Source organism: Bombus vancouverensis, chromosome 1, assembly GCF_051014615.1.
Source record: "Bombus vancouverensis nearcticus chromosome 1, iyBomVanc1_principal, whole genome shotgun sequence".
In the NCBI taxonomy this organism is placed as follows: domain Eukaryota; kingdom Metazoa; phylum Arthropoda; class Insecta; order Hymenoptera; family Apidae; genus Bombus; species Bombus vancouverensis.
In genome coordinates, this window is record NC_134911.1 from 21,202,438 (window position 1) to 21,226,879 (window position 24,442).

General features: G+C 35.0%; 6 protein-coding genes and 1 long non-coding RNA gene across 10 annotated transcripts in view; 2 read left to right on the top strand and 5 right to left on the bottom strand.

The window, feature by feature from the left end:
* Glut1 (Glucose transporter 1) overlaps positions 1-3,174 on the bottom strand; it is a 31,381-nt gene extending 28,207 nt beyond the window's left edge. The window contains exon 1 of one of the 2 annotated variants that reach the window (XM_033337875.2): positions 3,037-3,174. Coding sequence is in view for 1 of the 2 variants with exons in the window: in XM_076622535.1 (XP_076478650.1) it covers positions 3,037-3,039 (3 nt within the window). In the remaining variant the exon portion in view is untranslated. The remainder of the gene's footprint in view (positions 1-3,036) is intronic. The other variant, XM_076622535.1, reaches the window with a different exon arrangement.
* Positions 1-7,369, top strand: part of LOC143303331 (uncharacterized) — a 35,367-nt gene extending 27,998 nt beyond the window's left edge. Inside the window, exon 3 of the long non-coding RNA XR_013059507.1 lies at positions 866-7,369. This is a non-coding gene — a long non-coding RNA (uncharacterized LOC143303331). The remainder of the gene's footprint in view (positions 1-865) is intronic.
* Vap33 (VAMP-associated protein 33kDa) lies at positions 6,919-10,153 on the bottom strand. Its single transcript, XM_033337933.2, has 6 exons — positions 9,884-10,153; positions 8,830-8,985; positions 8,578-8,684; positions 8,276-8,437; positions 8,092-8,193; positions 6,919-7,991 (listed from the first exon to the last, which is right to left on the bottom strand). Exons 1-6 carry the CDS (start codon positions 9,939-9,941, stop codon positions 7,827-7,829), a joined length of 750 nt encoding a protein of 249 aa, XP_033193824.1. The 5' UTR covers positions 9,942-10,153; the 3' UTR covers positions 6,919-7,826.
* On the top strand, positions 9,728-14,806 carry LOC117158713 (methylosome protein WDR77). Of its 3 annotated transcripts, none has more exons than XM_033337926.2 (6): positions 9,728-9,820; positions 13,306-13,472; positions 13,593-13,926; positions 14,000-14,172; positions 14,267-14,459; positions 14,527-14,806. In XM_033337926.2, the coding sequence occupies exons 2-6, from the start codon at positions 13,361-13,363 to the stop codon at positions 14,723-14,725; spliced, it is 1,011 nt and encodes a 336-aa protein (XP_033193817.1). In that variant the 5' UTR covers positions 9,728-9,820; positions 13,306-13,360; the 3' UTR covers positions 14,726-14,806. The 3 variants fall into 3 exon arrangements, with proteins under 3 accessions (XP_033193817.1, XP_033193815.1, XP_076478755.1); XM_033337924.2 differs by lacking the exon at positions 9,728-9,820 and adding an exon at positions 13,040-13,185; XM_076622640.1 differs by lacking the exon at positions 9,728-9,820 and adding an exon at positions 13,052-13,225.
* LOC117158709 (uncharacterized) lies at positions 11,028-13,036 on the bottom strand. The gene is made up of 2 exons (XM_033337911.2): positions 12,693-13,036; positions 11,028-12,615 (listed from the first exon to the last, which is right to left on the bottom strand). Exons 1-2 carry the CDS (start codon positions 12,921-12,923, stop codon positions 11,296-11,298), a joined length of 1,551 nt encoding a protein of 516 aa, XP_033193802.2. The 5' UTR covers positions 12,924-13,036; the 3' UTR covers positions 11,028-11,295.
* Positions 14,807-16,366: 1,560 nt separating the features above from the next.
* Tudor-SN (staphylococcal nuclease domain-containing protein 1) lies at positions 16,367-20,532 on the bottom strand. The gene is made up of 9 exons (XM_033337895.2): positions 20,237-20,532; positions 19,637-19,758; positions 19,399-19,541; positions 18,818-19,312; positions 18,252-18,729; positions 17,545-18,175; positions 17,008-17,457; positions 16,704-16,907; positions 16,367-16,608 (listed from the first exon to the last, which is right to left on the bottom strand). The coding sequence occupies exons 1-9, from the start codon at positions 20,285-20,287 to the stop codon at positions 16,504-16,506; spliced, it is 2,679 nt and encodes an 892-aa protein (XP_033193786.1). The 5' UTR covers positions 20,288-20,532; the 3' UTR covers positions 16,367-16,503.
* Positions 20,533-21,113: 581 nt separating this feature from the next.
* On the bottom strand, positions 21,114-24,315 carry Hsp90 (heat shock protein 90). Its single transcript, XM_033337898.2, has 3 exons — positions 23,975-24,315; positions 23,681-23,799; positions 21,114-23,467 (listed from the first exon to the last, which is right to left on the bottom strand). The coding sequence occupies exons 1-3, from the start codon at positions 24,122-24,124 to the stop codon at positions 21,559-21,561; spliced, it is 2,178 nt and encodes a 725-aa protein (XP_033193789.1). The 5' UTR covers positions 24,125-24,315; the 3' UTR covers positions 21,114-21,558.
* Between the last annotated feature and the right edge of the window lie 127 nt (positions 24,316-24,442).

Genomic DNA, 24,442 nt, shown 5'->3' on the forward strand with positions numbered 1-24,442 from the left:
ACGATGATTAATGTCTGTTTGAAAGTTACGACATTAAGGTATCGTTGTACATATGTACACGTATGTATCGATGAGCAGATAAAACAAACTAATTTACAAGGAAGGAATTTTAGAATTTTATCTTCTCTTGTTCTATTTCGATAACAAATCGCATGACTTAAATCGTCTTAATCCGATATATATTGCGCAAGTCTTAATCGTCTATTGGTGTGTTGCGAAATTAATCGCCGATTGTTAGTTGCGTTTTCTATCTTCGCCACGGTGTTTTCTTCGGCTCGATACAGCTACAAGATGAATTACGCCTTACGTTCTCGAAAGATGGGAACGTTACCTTAAATTAATCAGAAAAGTACACGCGCTTTATCGTATGCGCTTCGTGCACTTAGCGCACTAAAAGCAGTCCGTGTATACTACACGCGCTCGGATATGCATATGTACGTAAGGAATATGCACTTTACCTATGCATGTATCATAACCATGTACACGTATGCACACGTTATGTGTGCTTTTATCGACGAAGAAAGAGCAAAAGATAAATGGTATATTTTGCTATTCTGTCTCGGCCCATTATACATTGTACACTCAAAATTGAAAACATTCGTTATCGTTGAATTTAAAAAGTTTTTTTCCTTTCTTTTTGTAGGTAAGAATGTTCGACATGTCGCGTTAGAATATTTCACCGCATTTAACGTTACCTTAGTTGTACAAAAAGTAACGACAGATCTAAAAACTTGACAGTTTCTTTTTCTTTTACGTGCTTTACTGAATTAAAGAAGTTCTTAGAACGCAGGTTGCTGGATGAAAATTATGCCCTCAATGTCTGTCATGAATCATTACTAATTCACGTAGTACTTAACTTTTTCAGAACAATTTCCATTCAGCGATTCCATGGCGCAACTCCAGACCGATGACGCACGAATGCATAGTTTTGTCGCGGCGTGACACCATCGAATATATATGTATATATATACATAAAGGTTCGACGAAAGTAGATACAGAAGGAAGAGTTTTTTTATCGGGCGTACAGAGAGTTTAAAAACCTCAACAAGAACGGAAGCGCGATATTGGAATTCACGGCGGTGACGCTCGAAAGACATCGATCTGTCGAATTCGATGAAAGATCCAAGTATCTGTATAAACGAAAGCGAGGAACGACGATTGGAGAAACGGGTACACGGTCGGTTGAAACTAGCGGCGAAAGGAAGGCATGCCTTACAGTTCCGATCGTTATCTAATAATGAGAAAAGAAGTTAAAACCGATAGGCGAAGGCGTTCTTTTCTACCGATTTCGTGCCACCGCGTAAAACGCTTCCACGGAGACCCGTATATTTCCAAGTAGCACAATTGCAAACATTGATTCGAACCAGAAACTAGATACGTATGATTATTTGCCCGGCCTGGGAGTATTATAGCTCGCGTGTAGATAACAATACGACAATGGGGCGCAGTTTGCGATCGTGTATACAGAAGAATCGGAGAAAATGTACCTTTACGTTCGCGTCCAAGTGGCCAACGTTCGATTCGTTTTAACAGCCCGACCTGTGGAAGATTTCGTCTTGAAGATAACGTCTCGATGATAGATCCAGTTTCAAAATCACGAGCCACGGTTTGCAGTAACGATTGGAAGAAGAGCGCGGAAGGAACGCGAAGGAAAAAACGAGACGAAGAGATCGCGTTTTTCGGAACGGGCGATCTCGTTCTCGTTAACCTACTTACTTTTATTCACGGCATTCATTCATCCGCTTCGCGCAACGCGTTATACGTATACCCATCTATATACGTGCATATACGTATATAGATATATGCAAGTATGCGCGTATATCACCGGCGGCGCATTCGCGCATTCTATACGGGGTAAAAAAACGCGTTTTATTACATTTCGGCACGCAAATGGCGTTCGAAAGGTAACGGCGCGGTCAGGTGTACGAACGAGATCTCGTCGCGACGCCGGATCTTCGTTAGCTTCGTTCCTAACCAACGATACCTCGTCTCTTATCGCTTTACCTCAGCAACCAGTTAACCCCGAGTTTCCGAGGTATTCGCATCGACGTTAACGGGAAACCTGGGCCCCGAACGTGCGATTGAACGACCGTGAGGCCGCGGCCGTGTAATCGTTTCTAGGAAAATCGATCCTCGCCAATTAACATGGGCGAGGTTGAGACCGTGCCACGAACCAACGAGGAACAGGATATATCCTGTGCCTGTGCGTGGACAGTCGGAGGGCAGGTAAAGGGAGAACATCGTCGTTCACCGCCCAACGACAGTCGATTGCATTCGTACCAACTTTCGACGCTTCTCATCGCGTGAACGTTTCGATCGAACGAGTAATCGGTGAAGGCCAGGTGCTGCTAGAATGTCAGGTAGAGAAAGGGTAGAAATATCGACGACGCTCATCGATAGGGTAGCTCGACTCAGGAACGCGGGTTGTGTTCGTTCCTAGGCCGATCTTGCCGAGCGCCGCGGGTGCCGTCGTCTTGTATTATCGATTGACGGAGGTTATGTGGAGTCGAGTCGCCGGGACACGACGATCGCGTAGAACACAGGACGAGGAATCCTATTCTAACGGCATACGCGAAACGTCGAGAGACAAATAAAATCTTTTATATCGTTCGCGCTTCTTTCCTTTTATCCTTGATCGTCATCCCCTCCCTCCTTCCACCCTTTCGTGTGACGTTCTTCGCCTCTCTCTCTCTCTCTCTCTCTCTCTTTCTCTCTCTCCCCCTCCCCATGCTCCTCCTCCTCGCATATACAACACAGCATTCGCACTCTCTTTTTCTCTCCTTGTGCCTCGATTTCTGTCTGCATACTTTATTTCCATTTTCCGTCTCACTCTCTCCCTCTTCCGTCTTCCTAGTTCTATCTCACTCAAACGTGAATCTATCCGTACGTTCCTCTCCCGTAGGAAAGGACAAGCGCACCGAAGAAAGAAAGGGTGGTTTCGAAGGAGGAAAGGAAAGTCTCGAGCTGAGCTAGCTCGACTCGCGAAAGAAAGGAAAAAATACTATAGAAAATGGAAACGTTTCGATGGACACTCACCATTTGGGATATGGGGGTGGTTAGACCGTCTGAAGAGTCGCGCTGGAAGCCTGGTTGGCAGCAAGAGCAATCGTGCTCGTGGCGTCAAAAACGACGGTATTGGCAGTGGCGAGACTGGCGATGGTGGATACGGCAGCGTTGACGGTGGCGGTAGCGGTAACGACGGCAGCGATAGTAACGGCAGCGGTGGCGGTGGCGAGGACGACGCTGGTGGTGGCGGCGGCGGTGGCGATGGCAGCGGCTACGACGACGTCGAGGACGTTGTACGCGGACGCGGCACTGACAGTAGTAGCGTTAGCAACCAAGTCACTTTCCTCCGAACGATCCGGGGACACCATCTCCTTGTTCGTCCGATCGCGTGCACAACCGACGACGATGCCGACGCCCGCACTGGCCACGACGCACTGTGGCCGCGCTACCACGAGTACCATCGTCGTAGTCTCATCGTCGTCGCCGTGTCTGCGCTGACACACCGATGGGGAATTAACGGGTGAACAGGCGGGACCGTTCCGTTCCAATCCAGTCCGATACGATCTGGAACTAACAGTGACTTCGAAGAAGGCGGTGGTCGTCCCCCGATCGACTGCACGACACCGATGCTCGATGGCAGGAGACGCCCCAACGCGGGGCACCTAGTTCGACGTATGCCGAGCGACGGCTCACCCCGCGATCCGTCTGCGCTCGGCCCGACTCGCACAGTACCGTAACCACCACGGGTGCTCGTCTACCCAGGATCCCCGCGTTATCCCTACTCTTTTTCCCTCTCTTCTTCGCTTCTCCGTTCTCTTCCGACTCCGTGCACTGTCGCTTCCTGATACACCCCCGCACCTATCTCCGTCTCGTTTTACCACCGAACGGCCACTTAACCGCGAAATTTTGAAGAACGCCTTTAATTCGTGCGTGTTCTCCTATCGTATATCGTTTCGCTTTCTTCCTCCCTTCCTTCCTATTTTCGCTTGGTCCGACGATTTACGATCGAAGGCAGATCGCTTCTATTAGTTTTTCGTTCAAATCGCGTCTCACGGATACGCGAAATGTAATCGAGTACCCTTTGAAAGAATTCTAATCTAATACAGGGTAATCGATCTTTCTATCTGTCTTTGTCTTTCCATCTGCATGCGTTATCTTCGAACTTGACGTTCGACCGAGTCTTGACGCGTCTTGAGTTTCTTCTTCCTTCGAAGGTTTGTCTGTCGTTTTAGAAGAATGTAGTTGCTCGTTTGAACGATGTTTCGTTTACTGCAACTCCGTAGATAGCGGAAATTGAAGGCAGGAAGAGGAAGAAAGGCTTGCGCGAGTTGCATGCGGGTTAGCTGGCCGGACGAAAGGTATAGAATAGGTGGACCAGTAGTGGGAGTAAACGTATGGAATTGTTTTAGTCGCGGGCACCAAGAGCCCTTTGGGGTGACCTGAAGCTGTCGGGTACTCAGCGGCAAAGCGGGGGGTTAAGGAAGCCCTTGAAATCAATAGCCAGTCGCTACTGCCGCCGCCACCCTGATCAGGCTGCTCTGCGCTGTATCCGCCGCTCCACTCTCTGCCATCCACCTCCCTTTTCCCCGATCCTGATTTATCTGCACGTTCAGGCCGACCAAGTCCTCCTGTCCGACCTTAGTTCGCAGTCGAACGTCTCGCTATGGTGAGTGTCGTTTGACGAGCTCCATTAAAGAAAGTCACGTGTCCAGTGAACGAATTTTATTCTTCAAGTTCCGCTCGACCAATCTTTTTCATGTTCCGTTTTATCTTAGGCGACGATAGCGTACTACGAATTTCGCTTTTAGCAACATTACGGTGAGAATTATTTCCGTCTTAGACTTAGGTGTTATCGCGGAAGAAAAAACGCGCGTATGTTCGTACGATGCACACAGAGATAACGAAACGACGAGCGTCGAATATTCTTATGTATACAAAAATGATGTAGCGTTTACGCTGATCTTTACAATTTCCTATCTTGACGTATAGAAATATGGCGTTATTACGTCTATATATTTATAGATATCGTCGTTCAGCCAAATAAGTATGGCGCTGCAATTTGCTTTCTCGTTATGCCAGGTAAAGATATTCGAATAACGACGAAGTAGAGTAAAATTTGCAAATTGGTCGATTAACGATCTTTACGTTTCTCGGCTGAGATATCTTCTTCCACCTTCTTCTCCCCACTACCCTCTTTCACCTCTCTTTTTCCGTTCGATGGTCGCGCAGGGAGAAAGTATGCGAGTGCATGTGCACCCGAGAAGGTAGTCTGATTATAAGTTGACCTACTCTACTTTGGTTCGCGTATCTATTTTTCGGGAATGAAGGGTTTAAAATTCATCTATAAAATTATCTCGCGTACCCGATCGATTCGAAACTATATTTATGCCGGTCTAACATTATGCGATATCGAGTAACCCTCGTCGTAATTGATCGACGATATTTTTGAAGTACAAGTACATCGTTACTTGGACTTGTTTAACGCAATTTTATTGAACGTGTATAGTAAGAAAATCGAATGTTACATTCGTCTGGAACAATTATTTCGCAGTATGTCAAAAATTGTCGTTTAAGTATACGTATATATAATATTTATCCAATTGTGACTGTTTTCTAACTTTTACAAGTTCAGCCATATTTTATTTTGTTATTTCTTTTTTTATGTACACAATGACAATCTGTTCGTTTCGTTCCCGAATCGTATTATTAGTATCATAATTCTATGTATCGTTATATTTTCTCTACAACAGTGATAATAACGTAGTAACATTGATCGTGAGACACTCCATAATGGATTAAGAATTCAAGCGATAAATGGAATAATCGTGTGGAAAAAATTCTTCTCTTGGACGAAACTCCAACTTGTGCTGGTGTATAGTAGCGTGGTTTTATGTATTTATCGTCTTAAATAACATATTTAACAGGAACTTAGGAAGTTGCTCGTTCGAGAAAGCTGCAACGCATCTGACCAGAGGAGAATTCTCAAACCATTTTCTTACGTGCCTCGTATATTCGTACAGAAAAAGCAATTTATACCTGTACCTTAGACGATACACTGGACGATCGTTATTTAATTATATTATAAACACGAGAATATAACAGAGAGAATTTTATAATGATCACGCTTCGTAATCTGTAAAGATGTGTAAAACGATGAAATGATGCGACAATTTTTATCTGAAAAAATCGTTGTATCCTGTTAAACTTAATTTGCGCTATATTAAACATGCACCATCATTCTACCAGTTACTGATAATTCATTTCTTTTTCTTTCTTTCTTTTTTCTTTTTTTAATATCTGAAAAATCGAGAACTCGTAACTTCTCAATCAGAAACTCGAAGAATGATGAAAAAACTATATATATATACACATATAACTTCGAAATTATAAATAATGCCGTCTATAAATAATAAAAGTTTAAATATTTACGCTTGACAATGTAATTATAGTTTATCCCTATTTTACAATTAAAAAAACAAATGTTCACTATCGAAAAGAGTTGGAAAGACCTTATAGAGTCAGGAAATATTAGAACGATGGAACTTTAGTGAAACACAAATATGTTATATTGCTGTCTCTATTTCTAAGGCACAGATATACGAGTATTATATATATGTATACGTATGTATATTTGTATGTGAGTGCATAGATATACACACACCCGTAATAATTAATTCTGATGTGTTCGATATTACTTGTGATGTGACGATCTACAAACTGTTTGCCACTATATAAATGTGTGTGTACATATGTATATATACATTATACACACATCTATATAGCTAAATTTATATGATTCGTGATGACAACATTTTTAGGCGGTACCATATCAATGTATACCATGCACCACTTCAAATTACTCGAAAACACAATTACCAGCAGAAAGGTTTAAAATATAAAACTTTCATCATATATGACATCCGAGATATCTTTATTTCGAATTTTTATAAGATAAACATAAAGAAATAAAAATACACTGAAGCGTCCAAAACTTTAATGCATCAACTTCTTAAATGATATTCCATTGCTGATGGATAGAGCCAGCATATCCAAATTCTGAATCATGAACCACTACTGATCAGCCAGCCCCCCTCCCCCTCCTGACTATATACGTTAGACATTAATATATTATCTTAAAATACATTATGTACAATCTTACATTGTGTGATTGTTAAGTACTGTTAGAATGTCAAAAAAAGAGTATTCGAATTCATCCTGTCTTTTTCCATTTTACGTTAAGGATACACCACAATTCTTGAAACAATTGAATTCTTTTTTTTTTCTAATTGAATGTATTCGTTTAAAAGAATTATATTTCATAAATTTTCGTGTCCCATATATAATTTAGTTAGTGGCAACATGGTTTCAAAGACACAGCCGCAAGCGAATTTGTAAAGCGAGAATCCTTTTATAAGAAATGTGAGAACAGAAGTAATATATAAACATGAAGATACATAGTATTTAGTTTTTATTTATAATTTTCTACTTAAACTAATGGTACTTTCTGATACGTAACAATAACAAAATTTATCCACAGGATCTCCCGCATCTATACCATCCGAGTATAGTGTTTATTTCTTAAAAAAGGATTTCGAATTTGGTCGCTTTACCAAAATAGAAGCACACTCCTGCAGCGAATAATTCTATTATTGTAAACCACTATCCGTTCATGTTTATAGTATTTATTATGAACAATCGTGTAATACGATGACTGTTTTCAACCTCTGCGATCAGTACGTGGTATATGGTAGCAGGGGGGCAGGCTAAGAAACACAGGGGAAGAGGGGACGTGCCAAGTTATGCGGTAAAGTAATGGCTGCTCAGATCATTTTTCCCAGCACATATCCCAGTATGACCATGACAACAGCAATAAGGATGCTGGTAACAGGAGGTGACGATTCGCTACTGTTCTGCGAGCTAAAATTTTTGGTGGCTAACGTAGCCTCGTTAACCAACAGGGCATTTCGTAATTGCAACAAATCCTCCTACAAATAAAAATTAGTATGTTTTTTAATTAGTATGTTCTTATTAAAATTATTGATCTGTTTACTTAATTTACGCCAAATATATTTTTCAATTGTTTACTTTCAATTGGAGGTTTTCCTGTCTAAGGGCACTCTCTTCTTCCCTAAGCTGATTGACTTCTTGTGCTGCTTTTATCAATTTTTCCTCTGTTTCTCCAGGGACCTGATAAAATAAACATATCGCTTACTTATATAATAAGCGATAGTAAAGGGGCATCGAAAATAAAAGCGATATTAATTATTACCTTTGGCGATGACTTAACGAAATCACCAACTCCTTTATTTTTACCATTATCTGTAGTAACTTCTGATTTAACTGCTTCAAATGCCAAAGTTTTAATTACTGGATTTTCAAATACACATTTTAGCTTGGATTCCATCAATTGTTCTGGATCTATGCCTTTCCACTTTGAAACAAAATTATATGTTATAATTCACACAAGGCAGGAATAAGACTAACGCAAAAAACAACCGATAAAAATGAATATTTTCTAATATTAAAAATAAATATTAATTGAAAACAGATTAATAGTTATATATTACATACCATGTCAGGATTTTCTTCATCATCATTATCTTGAGCTACTAAAGCTTGCACCATGAATTTGTGTTTATTTTTTTCTGCTGGATCAAAATCGAATGGTTGAAGGGTCACTGAAAAATATAATACGTAATGAATTACATTTTCTTTATAAATAAAAATAATTTGAACTTTAGTAAAGATCCGTATTAACAATTGTTGTGGTTATATAATAAGTCAATCGTAATATGTAAATTTGATTTGCAAGTTAATACTAACCAGCTATTTGTGAAATTTCCTTTGGTTTAAGATACCCACAATTTGGCCGTACACAATACCTCTTTGGGGCAGTTGTTTTTATTTTAAAATAAACTTTCTGATTTGATGGATTAGTTAATTTTATATACGATGTGACTGTTCTTTCTAGGAAAGGACCTAAAATGTAACATAAGAAATGTTTAACGTTATTTTTATTACTTCTTTTATTCAAAAATTATATAAACAAAAAGCAATCATAACTGCTTTTGCAAAATATATGCATCAGTCATATTATTATCTATATCGCGTTCTTTTATGCACTTCAAAATACTAAAATGATATAATTGTAATAATACATGTAATTATAAACAACATTTCCATATTTTATTTATATATTCATATTCCATTTGCAAAACTACACTATATAAATTACCAATCCTTTCATAAATATCATTCAACAAAAAATGTTTATTGTATTGTAAACAATGTTCTTCCGGTATTTCTTACAATGTGTACGTATTCTTAAATGTGCGTTGAACGCAAACAAATTTGCCTGCCAAATAGACGTCCATATATGCCGTTTACATAAATATGAAAAATCTATATTTTATTGAAAAAAAGTCTAGGAAAGCATAGAGACAAATTAAATGTAGTGGGAAAAATAAATGCATAGGATTATAACTCGTCGAATATGCTGACTGTATATCAGTTAGAGGAAAAGAGAAGTGAGAGGGGAGGCTGAGAATTGAATCGTGACTTCGTGACTGCACTTAGCTTTGACAGCGAATGACGTACGACGAATGGGGTTAGGTACAACTGAAAAGGCCGATGATTTTTGCTGGGTCGTCGTACGTAATCCTATTTGGTTATAAATGAAAATACAATAAAATTGGCTAGTGGAGTCAACCTTACGTCATCTTGACAACGTAGCGCACCGTGTGCAGCTCGTGTTAACTAACCAACAAAGCGCCTGCCAGTCATGGATCGAACAAAACTCGGCGAAGGAGTGAAAGTAAGGAGGAAATGTGCAAGTAAAATCCGAATATAAGTGAATGAGTCGTCGTTTAAAGCGTACCCTTGAATCGCAGTTCATTTCGCGGTTCGATAACTAAAATTTGCTCAGGCTTCCCCATCCTGTCTGGAAGCCGACCGAATCCTACGAACGATTACCCGCAACACCTTTGACCGCGTAAATAACGATACGATACCACGTCTTGACAGGTTAATCAACGCTCCTTATGATTTTATACAGCGGCACCGCCGTGTCTCACACTCTCGCTACTTTCCGGGATTCCGTTGGACTAATTCTGATTTTTGCTCCGAATCGAATACGCATGCGTCACGACGGAAATTATCAAGAGTATAGCCGTTACGTCACGGACAGACGTTACCGCGGTAATCATATTCGCTACTTCTGCACATCCCGAAACTCGGAATACCGAAAAGACGCGCTACATAAACAGAATTCCAAAGCATCGTCGGTAGGAACTATTTCCTAATTACCGGGATCAAACCGATTCTGTTTAATTGATGCCGATCTTTATTACATCAAACAAAATGATAAATCTTTATTATTATCAATTATTGTATTTAAAGAATATTACTAGGTGATTTAATGTATAAGTAATTTATCCTCGTCTTTGAAATTAAGCTAATCTTAAGATAACACTCACCTTTGCCTTTTTTATTTATGTAGAGATGAATCTTTTATTTCTAGTAAATAATAATTATTAGAATATGCAGATTTTTTATATTTACAAATTTGCATATTATTAATTTGAAGTATCGCTAGTACTTACTAATCGTATATACCTTTGTATAACTCACTAAGAATTAATCATATTCGTATACATTTCCAAACATTTTCAAAATACATGCACAAAATACAGCTACATGTATCTCAAACGATATAAAGCATATTCTAATTTCATAGTCATACTTAGTTTTAATTTTGACCACTGCTAGTGTCATAATCTTGTTCTATGCTGAATCGATAACATTGGAAATGATACGAAAGCGATAATGATTTTATGCATCCTGAAACAAGTGATACCGCAAACACATTCGTATGACAGGTCGTATACCGAAAGCATAGAGTGACATAGACCAAAGCGTGCGAGTGAAGTCAAAAATTCCATATGGCGTCAGCTTGAGGAAGCATTTCATATTCGCGCAAAAAAATTGTGATTTATTTTGAGTAATTAAAATTAACTATAAAATTTGTAGATACTTTTTTTTATTCAGTTTTTATTATTAAAATAATTATAATAAATCCAAACAATAAAAGCTGTAAAACAAAATGTCATCTTTTAAGTTAAAAGTTTAAGTTAAAAAGATAAAAAATTATAAATTTAATAATAGTAACAAAATATAAACAAGAAACTTTATGTTGCAAGAGATTATTGTCATAACCAGATAAAATAACAGATGAATTAAAGGTGGAATTCTTAAATAATTAAATTTTTTCTATAACGAACATATAGACTTTTATTCAAAAAACTTATTATCTAGACCACATTTTGTTTCTACAAGAGATAAACATCGACGAACAGTTCTTGCACAGGGCAAAGGCAATATATTCAACTTTTGTAAATGTCCATATCCTTCAGGAGAACGAATGTACATCAAAGTGCATAGCATCATCCAATCTCCACTATATCGTTGACCTTTTACACTTTTCAACTTTGCAGATGCTATAATTTGTTCAATTAACGTCATCTGTATATCTGGAATTTGGTGATCTCTGCATTTTTTAAGTACAGTTTGCATATCTATATTACTTAAATCTACCTTCATTTCATTAATACGAGCTTGAAGTGTTCTAATTGTTTTTTTTGCACGGAAAAGCGCACTTCTTTGTGCGTCAAACTTCTTCTTCCAGATATGTAAAGCATCTATGTTTGTAAAATCAGTAATTTCCTCACCCATATTTCTTTTGGACATACGGCGTCTTTTTTGTCTAACAGTTCTCCTCACTTTTTCACACATTTCACATTTTTCAAATAAAGTCAATATATGACACTTTTTATGCCTTAATTTATCATGACAATCAGTATATCCAATTGTATTTTTTACTAGGTTTACACCATCAATGTCAGCTATCCCAGAACAAAATAACATATTAGAAAAATGATTTAGTATTATCCTTAATTCTTCAAAATTGTGAAATTTATTTGGAAGATTAAGTTTTTCTGAAGATATAGTTTTTTCCAATGCTATATATACAATATCCATATTATCTTTTATTATAATACTTCTTTTTACTAGACAAGCATTATAATTATCATTGGTTAAATTGATTTCAATTTCTAAAAAAGCTACGCTATTTTTATTAGAAGGAATATGTACAGTCCAATTTTTTGGTAGTTGAAAGAAATTAATATTTTCACATAACTGCGTGAACATATTTTCTTCTTCTTCTTCTTCATCTGCGCACTGAATATTTTCTTCTTCTTGATCTGCGCACTGAATATTTTCTTCTTCTTGATCTGCGCACTGAATATTTTCTTCTTCTTGATCTGCGCACTGAATATTTTCTTCTTCTTGATCTGCGCACTGAATATTTCTTTCTTCAGATGAATCGATCATTACTTCTTTTATATCCATTGTAACTATATTGTGTGTGTAACCATGGTCATGAATTGTACTATCAAAAATCTGATTTATAGTATCATTCAGAACATTCTCAGATGTGTTTTCATGAACAGGATTATCAAGTTCTTCAATACTTTCCTTTTCATCCATATTACCATTCGGAGAAAGAGATGGAATTGCATTTTCAGAAAGTCGAAAAGTTCGAAGTGGTACCTAGAACAAAAACAATTAAAAAATATTTTGAATATGACTTTACTTTAAGAATGAGAATAAATTTAATTTGTACATACCTTAGCAATTAAATTCCCAGACGCATCCCTGTGTTCTGTACATCGTATCACATTCTCTGGAGGAAAATGTTTTTCACATACACGATGCTTCGAAGACTCCAAATTTTTTATACCAAGTGCAGTTTCCCAATTTTGTCTACGTACGATATCTTTCGGTACCGAAAAAAGCGGCAACTTTAAACCACCCGGGCGGTTAGTTTTGCAACCAGAAATTACACAATAAAATACCATTTCTTCGTATTTTGCAATAAAAAATCACTTTCTAACGGGCGAGGTGTAAACACGATACAATCTGAGCATTGACAAAATGTAAGTAGTATGTACATGTACGTATCACGCATGCGCGAAATACATCCTCAAGCTATCCTCAAGCTACGTAAATATTTTTGACTTTATATTCGTCACATTTCCCTCATTGCGTGCCCACACCTTTTCACATGTATTACGACCGCAGTTGATCGCATACAAGGACCTATAATATAAAAGTATACAGGTTAATAAATATTCTACGTCTTTTACGTGCTATTTAATTTGTATGTGTGATCTGCAATGATTTATAGTATAGCTTTCACAGTCGGATACAAATAACTATTTGCTATAATTTATGTTACAGTATATCAATTAAGTTCGGCATTGTTAGCATTATTAATTTTGAAAATTAATTTATTATGGACTCTTTAACACCGCCCAATTTAAATACCGATGTTTATAGAAACATGACAATAACAGATAGACCACTTGTTTCTAATAAACACTTGCAGTTTATCAATATATATAATGGTAATATAATTTAAATTTTTTATGTGGAAGTCTTTACAAAGATTGTATATTTATTTGTAAATAGATTTATGTTTGTTATACAAATATTATTTAATATATGAACATTTTTTTATTTTGCAGAAAAAAGTGCTATTCTTGGAGCAAGTAACCTGACAGATCGCTATTGGAATGGTGCTGTCTGGTATTACAATGATATTAAAGAGTTTGATAGGGATAAAGCCTTCCTCCATGCAAAAACAGACAGTGGTGTTTGCGATGGTGTTTTCTTACAACACGATAAATTTGTAATTGGCCAAGATAGTGGAACCTTGCAAGTTTTTGATCTATCTACAAAGTCTGATGATTCAAAAGAATTGCAATGTGCAGGACATGCTACTTTACATGATGATTCTCTATTAACTTTGTCTGCATTTGCTGATAAGGGTCATGTAGTTTCAGGAGGAATGGATTATTGGTAAAACTAATCTGTTTTTTATATTAAAAGGGATTTTAAATATTTATAATAAAGAATTATAACTATTTTTCAGTATAAAAATATGGGACATATCAGAGTTAATAGCGACATATTCATTTAGCTTTGCTCATACAGATTTAATCACTTGTGTTGATGTTAGACCTGGAAGTAACACAGAATTTGTGTCAACATCGTATGATTGTGAAGCATTAATGTGGGATATAAGGCTAACAAGACCAGCCCAAAGCATGTATTCATATACATATAATAACACAGATACTTATATATAACATTTAGTGTTGTCAGAAATGTTATTTAAATCTAATCTTTTATTTGTTAGGTATTCTGAAAAAAAATGTTGGTTTAAGGGCAATATGTTGGAACCCCAATAAACCAAATATTGTAGCCATTGGTACTGATGGTGGACAGGTTGTAATAGTTGATATCAGAAGGGGAGGTCTAAAACTATTATCAAAATCAATTCCATCTTCTAGACCAGTACATAGACTCGTATTTAATCCAGATTCAGAAAGGTAATATAAGCTGACAAATTACAGATTTTATCAGTATAATAAATTACATAATATTATTACATAACAGCGTGGAAGAGTTAGCAGTATGCTGTGATGATGCTTTTGTAGAAGTGCTTGATGCAAACAATCAACTTTCATTAATATACGAAGATAATCGTCACACTGACTTCGTACGTGGTCTTACATGGTTTGATCGCCATTTATATTCTTGCTCTTGGGATAGTGTAGTGTTAAAACATACAACAAAGTTAAAAAAAAATGTATAACTTATTAATATGACTATGATTTAAATTGTTTCACCTCATATACTACTTTTGCATTTCTATACATAAAAATAGATTTTTAGACTGGTGTATTTAGTTTATTTCACTTTCATTCCATATAGTTAATCCTCTATATTGTTCATATTTATATTCCTACAAATTATTTGTAGTTATATAACTGCTCTTTATAGTATTTGTATACCTCTTTATAATAAAACAGCAGAACATTTAAAAGTAATACAGTTTATATAAAGTATTAAATACAAAATTTTATTTAAACATAGAAATTATTTGTGTAACCGCATTAAATTAAAATAAAAAATGCATTTAAAGAATAAAGATACTGAAATCAGAAAATTATTATTAATGTAAAAAATAATAGCAATATAAATAAAAAAGTTTCATAGTTTATTTGCAGTACACATATGTGTAACATGAGTCACTATAAAATAATTACAAATCAGTCAAATCTTTAAATTATATAACTGATATTACATTCATATTTAAAAGGTTCTTAATTTTTCACTTTTAAATTTTATACTGTAAATATACGTATATAGTATATATTGCTCTCTTCCTTGCCTGATCATGTATTTCAATGATATATTTATATTAATTATTGAAATGTTCAAACATTAAATCAAGCTTGTTCGCACCAATAAATTTATAAATGTTCGATTATAAAATATGGGCACAACTCTGTATTTGAAATTATTAAGGATACGATGATTACATAATCTTTTAACCTGAATATTCATACAAAATTTATTGAAAAGTTTTTTCAATGTTTCTTTCATTTTTCAGAAACTTATCCTCAAAGTAATTTAACTTTTTATTTACGAAATATTATTTCAAATCGTATATTCATATGTAAATTGCATCAATATTCATGAAAAGAAATAATTCTTTTAATTTTATATCCAAAATAATTCATTCTATTAATGAAAAAAATAATGAGAATAGTTTGTTATTATATCAGGCAAATAGAAGAATGAACGAATTATTTAACAAATATTTTGTTTTTAATGTTTTTAATGTAAAAAAACAAATCTATGAAAAATTAAGGAAAGTAATTCTGATTTCAATCTCAAGAAAAGTAAAAATATAATTATGAAACAAAGTAGATATAAGATAATGGTCTATCTTTTCATATTACCAGGTGAAAATTTTTGTATATACACGTAATATATTACGTATAATAGTGAAATTATTTGACCAATGATCTATTTTTAATCAAAATATAATATACTTTCTTAATATAAATTCTTACATACTTAAATGAGTATGTTTGACAAAATATACAATTATGGATTTTATATTCATTCATACCATTTTCATATGACTTTAAATGTAATGTAAATTTGTAGAAAGGAAAAGAAATGATTTTTCACAATTATAATGCACATGATTAAAAATAAATTGCACATAAATTGTGAAAATTTTAAAACAGTTAACCATGAAATTCTTGAAGTTCATTAATGACAGAACTTTACATTGAAATACAAACAATGATTGATGACAATATATTATGCAATATATTATGTCACTGTTTCGTTTAAAAATTACAAGAATTAATGAAATTGTTATGTACAATTCATATTTTTATGCAATGAAGTATAACTGCATCATAATCAATGCAACATATAACTCTCATATGGACATTTATTATTTTTCGTTAATCTATGTAATGGTTTCTTACATAATTATTATGCAGTTCGTAACATGTCTTTTTCCCTGTATTGATCACTTTTTAACCAGTCCTTCCTTGAGCATTTAGTTCTTTACAATCCAAATTCTTTTTCGTCATCTGCTCGTATGTCACCGTATCTCCAAATATTACGTCGATTATGCTTTGCATCTTCTTCTGCTTTCTTATATTCTTCAATCTACAGCGAATTAATACATAAAAATTATTTCATGCATCTACTGTAAAGTACTGATATACATATGTAAATATAAAAGTACATAAATATTAATTTACCAATTTAGTAAGTCTTCTATCGCGTTGGTTCTGAACGAGTAATAACCCATCAGAAATAAGTCCTTTCGCAATATCATCATTAGTAGAAGAATTAACTAAAGTTACAGCAGTAATATTATTTAGCTTAAATTCTGTATTCAATAATAAAATTTTATCCATGACATCTTCCTTAAATATTTCAACTGCCGCTTTTTTGTCATCATTCTATGAATAGTTATAAATAGAAAATTACAACAAATCCATTTTTAATTTTGAAAATAAAACATTTATTAATTAAATCGTATTTCTTTATAAAAATACTTACGTCGTTTGGAAGTGCAACACAAGCGAGAACATGTTCATGAGCATAGGGTTTATCATTAGCAAATCTTGACGGTAAATCCGCAACTCTTGTGACATTAATTACTTCTCTGTTACCATAATCGACATAAAATACACTGACATTTGTACCAAAAACCTTCTCTATTTTAACGCGATACCACTCATCATCGCCAGTAAATTTGGCAACTGCTAATTCACCTCTAATGGGCTTATAAGCACCCGGAAGTGGTGGATTGGATGCCAATTCTTGACGCAATTGCAAAAGTAAATTTTCCAACATACTACGTTGATCAACACTTTGCGAATAAAAATGAAGATCTTCGGTAACTTCAGAAAGTACTACTTCTTGATAGTCAATTTTTCTTTCAACAATTTCTTTATCGCTTTCATTCTTTTCATTTTCAACTTGCACTTCTACATAGTTCTTCCACATCTGTAATACACAAAAGATTATTTTTTCAGATTATTACAATTATTACAGTTATTAATTAACGTTTAAGTAACATTTGAATCTACATACATTTAATTTCTTTGTTTTGGCACGTTCTTCTGCAGCTTTAAGCGTTCTTGTTAACTCTCCGAAATCGGGGAAAGTAACTACTTCTGCGAGACCTTCTTCAACAAGAGTAACAGACATATTGATATCATTTACAGTTAACCATCCAATAAATCCACTTCCTTTAGTTTCTGTACTTTCAATTTTTATTTCTACATCCCTTTGGAAGCAATGTTCTCTAGTGAAGGCTAATGCTTTCTCACCATATTCATCTGCTTTAACAATACCACCACCTGGCAATGATCTTTGACATCGTGGAGTTCTTATACCAGCCAAAACAAACGTAATGAGTTGATCTTCTTTTGGCAAAAATAATTTTAGACGCGAACCACTCGTAACAAATTCAACCACAGCTTTAATGCCCTGCGCTCGTTTAAGCGATGTTAAAAATGCCTTTGCCTTTGGTGGATCATTAGAAAGGTCTACTAATCTATGTACAGGAATATCCTTCTTTGCGTGTAAACCATGTTGAGATTTTTCTGCCTTGCTTTCTGCAACTTGTAACAAGTTGTAGTGAGAAGAACGTTGATCGTCATTTTGCCTGTACTTGATAACTCTTGCCAGACCTCGTGCAACTAAAGCCTCAGCAATGTTCCTAAACCAATATTTATGTTATATAAAACATTTTAATGAAGATAAATGAAAAACAGTTAAGTTTTGTTATAACATACGTTTTACCGCAAGTAACAGTGCAACATAATTTTTCTGGGAAATTGTCTCTAGCAGGTTGAGTATAGTCAACCACGATTTTTACGTTTTTCCTAATAAATTTCTCACGTAAAAATTCACGTGCTTCTAACATCCATGGAATATCATAAAGAGGTTTGAAATCTTTTTTAGTTGCATTATTTGGCTCCTCATTAGATTTTTTTTCTCTGGACGGTGGTCGAATACTGCTCAAAAACACTTTTTTGTTTTCTCCATTTTGTGTCCTAATTATAAGTGCATCTGCATTGACAATTTCGACAATAGTACCGGTAAATTCTATTTGTGGACCTGATGGTTTGTAATCTTTCCATAAACGTAAACGTGCTTCTTTTGCAGCTTTTTCTGCAAGATAAAGTTTCTCTGCACCAGCTCTGCTATTGTTAATTGACCAATCCTGACATTTAGCGAAACCTTCACTCAATAAAATTTCGGCAATATTACCTGTTGGATATAAAAAAGTTTATGATTGCTTATTCAAATATGTAATCATAAAATACATGATTTGCATAATTTGTTCTGAACTACCAACCCTTTGGATGAAGAATGCTGCCAATGAAATTGTTATTATTAACAGATTCAAGTACTATTTCAACATCTCTATGTAGAAGGCGGGATTCTACAAAATATCTTGCTTCATCTGCGTACGGATCACCTACTGAAGTTTCACGTCTTCCATTTGGCCATCCAGGGCAACGGACACCCGATATCATTAATACTATGTTGTAAAAATCAGGTAATAAAAGTGCTTTCACTGTAGATCCGTCAAACACAAATTCAATAATAGCCTTTACTGGCTTCTTTCCAAATTTTTCAACCAATTTGCGAGGATCATCAGCAGTCCATTTTACATCGCGTATATGTTCAGAACTTGGTGACTCCGACCATTTTCCTTTCTTTGCTGCTTTAGCTGTATTTTCTAGTTCAATTAATCGGGTTTGTTCAGGACTGGGATTTCTGGTATCTTTTTTTACAGTTACCAAACCCTCAGATACTAATGTTTCAATTACATTCTCTCCATTTCTATCTATTATTATTAGAAAGTTAAATAAACCATTCTTTAATCAATTTTATATAATACATAAATAATAAAAGAATTTGTGTAAAATGTACCTTTTCCTAACCACACAGTACCATATGTTCTGTTTGTATTAATTGATTTTTCTGTAACAAAAGATACATCTTGACCAATGAGTTTCTTACGTAAAAATTCTCTAGCTTCCCAAGCATATGGTTCATCTTTACTTTCATCCATACTGAAAGCAAAAAAGACTTTTTAATATATATATATTAGCAAATAACTTAACAAACTAATCAAAGTAGACAAAATAAAATGAAAGATTAAATATACCTATCATTTCCTTTCCACCGTTCTAATTTTGGAGCAGTAATATTACAAAGAGTAATAGTAACTTCTGGAGGAGGGCCACCCATAGGCTGGCCACGAATAACAATGGTATCCCCCGAAATAACCTTCAAATATAAAATTTCACATTGAAAATATATAATTAGACCTATTTTTAATTTTCAGTGTACCAATATGTATAATGGTAATATATTATAATATAATATTATATTTTTCATAGAAGTCTAAGAGATTAAAAGTAGGCTCTACTGTAGATTGTTCGGTTTACAGTAGTATAAAACAAAATACATAATAAACAAGTAAAAGGTATTTCTTTAACAAGTATATAATGTTTTAACGGCATGTCAGACGTTCAAATAACAATTAATAATCCGCTATTAAAAGGAAATAGCAAATAAAATGAAATTCCTTCCATGCAACGACCATATGTTGTCGGTACTGATTATTTGCACCAACAATATCGTACACGACCACATACATGTCAAAATATGAGGTTATACATGACAGTAATCACATAAATCGTATTTACATTTGAGTAAGAAATTCTTTAGCGAACAGAATGCCGTAGGATTTTTAATACTTTACCTGTTTTACTACTCCGTTTCTTGATTTCACTTGCCCCTGGGGTGCGCTCATCGTGTCGTTCGTTTACCACGTTATGCACCACGAAAAAATTTATAATTTCTCAGTCTACGCCAAGCCGGAAAAGCTATTCGGTAAACAAAAAGCTATCTACGCGTTGGTTTTTGCTTTTCTTGTGAATATTCGTTAGAAATTCAAGAAAAATTTGACATGTTGAATCGGAGTCGAGAAACTCACGCTTTCCACGTATTGTGATGGAGTCGGCACGAGCGCAATCTACACAGAAACATCGTCCAAGACGTTTGATTTGGTGGTGATGTGGCAACACGCAACACTTCGACAATCTCCAGTGTCGCGCTCTATCGGTCAACCTACACCGATAATTCAATCGGTAGAAAAAAGTATCAATATTATAAGATTTATAATTAACCTGTGAACAAGTACACATATAATTATTTATACGATTTTATTGTTCAAGATGAATTTGAATACAATTTTTTCTCTTTAATATTGTTTAGATTAATCTATTGTATTTATTATAACCTATTGCATTAAAAAAGTTATGTATATTTATAGGCGGTCGATGAATCCATTCACCATGTGCGGTGAATGCACTTATAATCGATAAGCATGGTCGACGCATTGTGACGTCATATTTCAAAATATGTATATTTATCCTTATAAATGTTAACACGAAAAAAGATTTTCATCGCATTATTCTCAATTTTACTGGTACATTAAAAGTTGATTTCTATTAAGAAGTACAGGAATTTAATAAATATATATAACCATTTATTTAAAGTTGAGGAATTTTGCAATTTGTGCTCAAAATTTTTTAATTAAAATAAAATTATGGGAATTTAGAAAATACACTGGTTACTTTAATGTGTAAGGTTGTTTTATTACACACAAAATTGTTTATAACGGTTTTAATCTTTTATCAGACTACATGACGATTTCAATATGGAATGATGAAAGTGCGAAATGAAATCGTAATGATGTACAGTGCAAAAAAAATAAAATGATAATGCTGACGCATGAAAATGACATCATAAAAAAGAATTTGAGGACAGAATCAAGTGCCAGGCTTGATTTGAAGAGCGCTATTAGCGGAATGCAGGGAACATCTACTTTGCCATATTTCCCAAATAAATAGAGATATTAATTAGCACTATGCGATACTTAATTAGGCATGACACTTCATTCTGTTACATATAGAAAGACAAAAAAAAAGTTTCAACACTTAAGTAAAATTAATTTGTAACAGTCTTTCTACATCCTAGAAGTCTTTGGATTTAGTTAAGTAATTTTAAACAGTAAAAGTCTTAATCTACTTCTTCCATTCTAGATGCTTCTTCTGTGTCATCTTCCAATGGAGGAACTTCTGTGTCCATCTTCTCATCCTCTACGTTTGGTGTATCATCATCATCAAAACCAAGACCAAGTTTGATCATCCTGTATATTCTGGATGCATGTACTTGCGGGTCTTCGAGAGCAAAACCGGAAGAGAGAAGTGCTGTCTCGAACAGAAGCATGACCAAATCTTTTACAGATTTGTCATGCTTGTCTGCCTCAGCCTTTTGCCTCAAATTTTCCATGATTGGATGATCTGGATTGATTTCTAAATGCTTCTTGGCAGCCATATATCCCATAGTGGATGCATCTCGGAGGGCTTGAGCTTTCATAATTCTTTCCATATTGGCAGTCCATCCATACTGTGACGTAACGATACAGCATGGAGAATCGACTAACCTGTTGGATACTACAACTTTTTCTACTTTCTTGTCTAAGATGTCTTTCATAACTTTGCAGAGATTCTCGAATTTAGCTTTGTCTTCTTCGCGCTTCTTCTTCTCTTCCTCATCCTCTGGAAGTTCCAAGCCTTCTTTCGTTACAGATACCAATTGTTTGCCATCAAACTCTTTCAGTTGTTGGACAACATATTCATCAATGGGTTCTGTCATGTACACTACTTCAAAACCACGCTTCTTAACTCTTTCTACAAACGAACTATTGGCTACTTGCTCCCTGCTTTCACCAGTGATATAATAGATGTGTTTCTGATTTTCCTTCATTCTTCCAACATAGTCCTTCAACGAGCACATTTCATCTCCAGATGCAGATGTGTGATATCTAAGCAATTCTGAGAGTTTCTTCCTATTCTGACTATCTTCGTGGATACCTAATTTTATATTCTTACTAAATTGTTCATAGCATTTTTTGTAGCTCTCCTTATCTTCAGACAATTCTTCGAAAAGTTCTAGACATTTTTTGACAAGATTCTTCCTGATGACTTTGAGGATTTTGTTTTGTTGTAACATCTCACGGGAAATATTCAATGGAAGATCTTCACTGTCCACAACACCTTTGATGAAGTTAAGGTATTCTGGGATAAGGTCTTCGCAGTTGTCCATAATAAAAACTCTACGTACATACAATTTGATGTTATTCTTTCTCTTCTTATTTTCGAAAAGGTCAAACGGTGCACGTCGTGGAATGAAGAGCAACGCCCGGAATTCCAATTGACCTTCTACCGAGAAGTGTTTGACAGCCAAATGATCTTCCCAATCATTGGTTAAACTTTTATAAAATTCGCCGTACTCTTCTTGTGAGATGTCATCTGGGTTTCTTGTCCAGATTGGTTTTGTCTTGTTCAGTTCCTCATCTTCGGTGTACTTCTCCTTAATGGTCTTCTTTTTCTTCTTCTTCTCATCTTTAGGTTTATCCTCATCTTCATCTTCTCCAACTTCTTCAATTTTAGGCTTGCTGGTATCTTCAGCTTCTCCTTCTTTCTTCTCTTCTTCCTCTTCTTCTTCATCTTCGCTTAGTTCTTTGTCTCTTTCTTTCTCAACAACAAGTTTAATCGGGTAGCCAATAAATTGAGAATGTTTCTTAACAATTTCTTTGATTTTGGATTCCTCCAAGTATTCAGTTTGATCTTCTTTGATGTGCAAGATAATTTTGGTACCTCTTCCAATTGGCTCTCCACTGTCAGGGCGGACTGTGAAGGAACCACCCGCGGAAGACTCCCAAACATATTGTTCATCATCATTATGTTTTGAGATGACAATAACTTTATCCGCTACAAGGTAAGCAGAGTAGAAACCCACACCAAACTGACCAATCATAGAAATATCTGCACCAGCTTGAAGAGCTTCCATAAATGCCTTTGTACCAGACCTAGCAATGGTACCCAAGTTGTTGACTAAATCAGCTTTAGTCATACCAATACCACTGTAAGAAAGAAAATGTCTTTATTCATTTTCTGTTTTTAACATAAATTAGATTTATGCAGGTTTATATCTTTTGTACTGATTTTACATCAAGTAGTTAAAATAATTTATATCTTTTTAATAAATTAAGAAAATACATGATTGATAGAATAAGTGAAATGAATTCAAATTTCAATATGTGAAAAAAATTTATACGATGAAAACTAATACTTACGAATCAAGGATAGTCAAGGTACGTTCATTTTTATTGGGAACGATTTTGATAAATAGCTCTTTGCATGTGTCCAATTTGGATGGATCTGTGAGAGATTCATAACGGATTTTGTCCAACGCCTGCATAGAAAAAATAAAAAATTACTTAGAAATTTTTACAAAACGATATAAAATTTGTAATTTTAACATTTTAAACTCTAAAATTTGGTTAAAATTATTTAATCCAAAGGATTCTAGTTATTTAACGCGAAGAACTTCAGTGATGTAATACGATATTAAAATAAATTTTACTCACATCAGATGCGTTCGAAATCAATTCTCGAATGAAAATTTCTTTGTTTGAGTAGAAGGTGTTAATAATCAAGCTCATCAATTGTGCAATTTCAGCCTGAAAGGCGAAGGTTTCAACCTCGCCGGCACCGACCATGGTAACGTCTTCTGGCATCTTTTCTCACTGTATTTGGTTACGTATAATCAAATATCGACACACAGAAATTAATCAGGAATAACTTGTTTCACACTAACGTTGTGATTATATCGTACGAATATAATCGCAAAGGAAATATCGCTTTATATCACTCTCGGAGATCCGCTACGCACGCCGTCACTTTTCAGAGTATTCAATACTAGCGCGCAGCGGCCGCTTTTATCGAGCTTTGAAAATTCTAGAAGGCACCTGCCGGAAGCTCGCCCGTTTTCTAGAACATTCTATCATGTAAGCTGTTATAATCAATATTTACAGACAATTTTTCGCAGAATATTT

Coding starts and splice junctions, on each gene's coding strand:
- LOC117158713 (XM_033337926.2), top strand. CDS start 13,361: ATGGACTCTTTAACACCGCCCAATTTAAATACCGATGTTTATAGAAAC. Junction 13,473..13,592: donor GTTTATCAATATATATAATG/GTAATATAATTT, acceptor TTTATTTTGCAG/AAAAAAGTGCTATTCTTGGA. Junction 13,927..13,999: donor TCAGGAGGAATGGATTATTG/GTAAAACTAATC, acceptor ACTATTTTTCAG/TATAAAAATATGGGACATAT.
- LOC117158709 (XM_033337911.2), bottom strand. CDS start 12,923: ATGGTATTTTATTGTGTAATTTCTGGTTGCAAAACTAACCGCCCGGGT. Junction 12,616..12,692: donor CTGGGAATTTAATTGCTAAG/GTATGTACAAAT, acceptor TTTTTGTTCTAG/GTACCACTTCGAACTTTTCG.
- Tudor-SN (XM_033337895.2), bottom strand. CDS start 20,287: ATGAGCGCACCCCAGGGGCAAGTGAAATCAAGAAACGGAGTAGTAAAA. Junction 19,759..20,236: donor GAAACGGAGTAGTAAAACAG/GTAAAGTATTAA, acceptor TTATATTTGAAG/GTTATTTCGGGGGATACCAT. Junction 16,609..16,703: donor ATAGAAGACTTACTAAATTG/GTAAATTAATAT, acceptor AATTCGCTGTAG/ATTGAAGAATATAAGAAAGC.
- Vap33 (XM_033337933.2), bottom strand. CDS start 9,941: ATGGGGAAGCCTGAGCAAATTTTAGTTATCGAACCGCGAAATGAACTG. Junction 8,438..8,577: donor ATGAAGAAAATCCTGACATG/GTATGTAATATA, acceptor TTTGTTTCAAAG/TGGAAAGGCATAGATCCAGA. Junction 7,992..8,091: donor AGGAAAACCTCCAATTGAAA/GTAAACAATTGA, acceptor TTTTATTTGTAG/GAGGATTTGTTGCAATTACG.
- Hsp90 (XM_033337898.2), bottom strand. CDS start 24,124: ATGCCAGAAGACGTTACCATGGTCGGTGCCGGCGAGGTTGAAACCTTC. Junction 23,800..23,974: donor TGATTTCGAACGCATCTGAT/GTGAGTAAAATT, acceptor TTTTCTATGCAG/GCGTTGGACAAAATCCGTTA. Junction 23,468..23,680: donor ACCTTGACTATCCTTGATTC/GTAAGTATTAGT, acceptor TCTTTCTTACAG/TGGTATTGGTATGACTAAAG.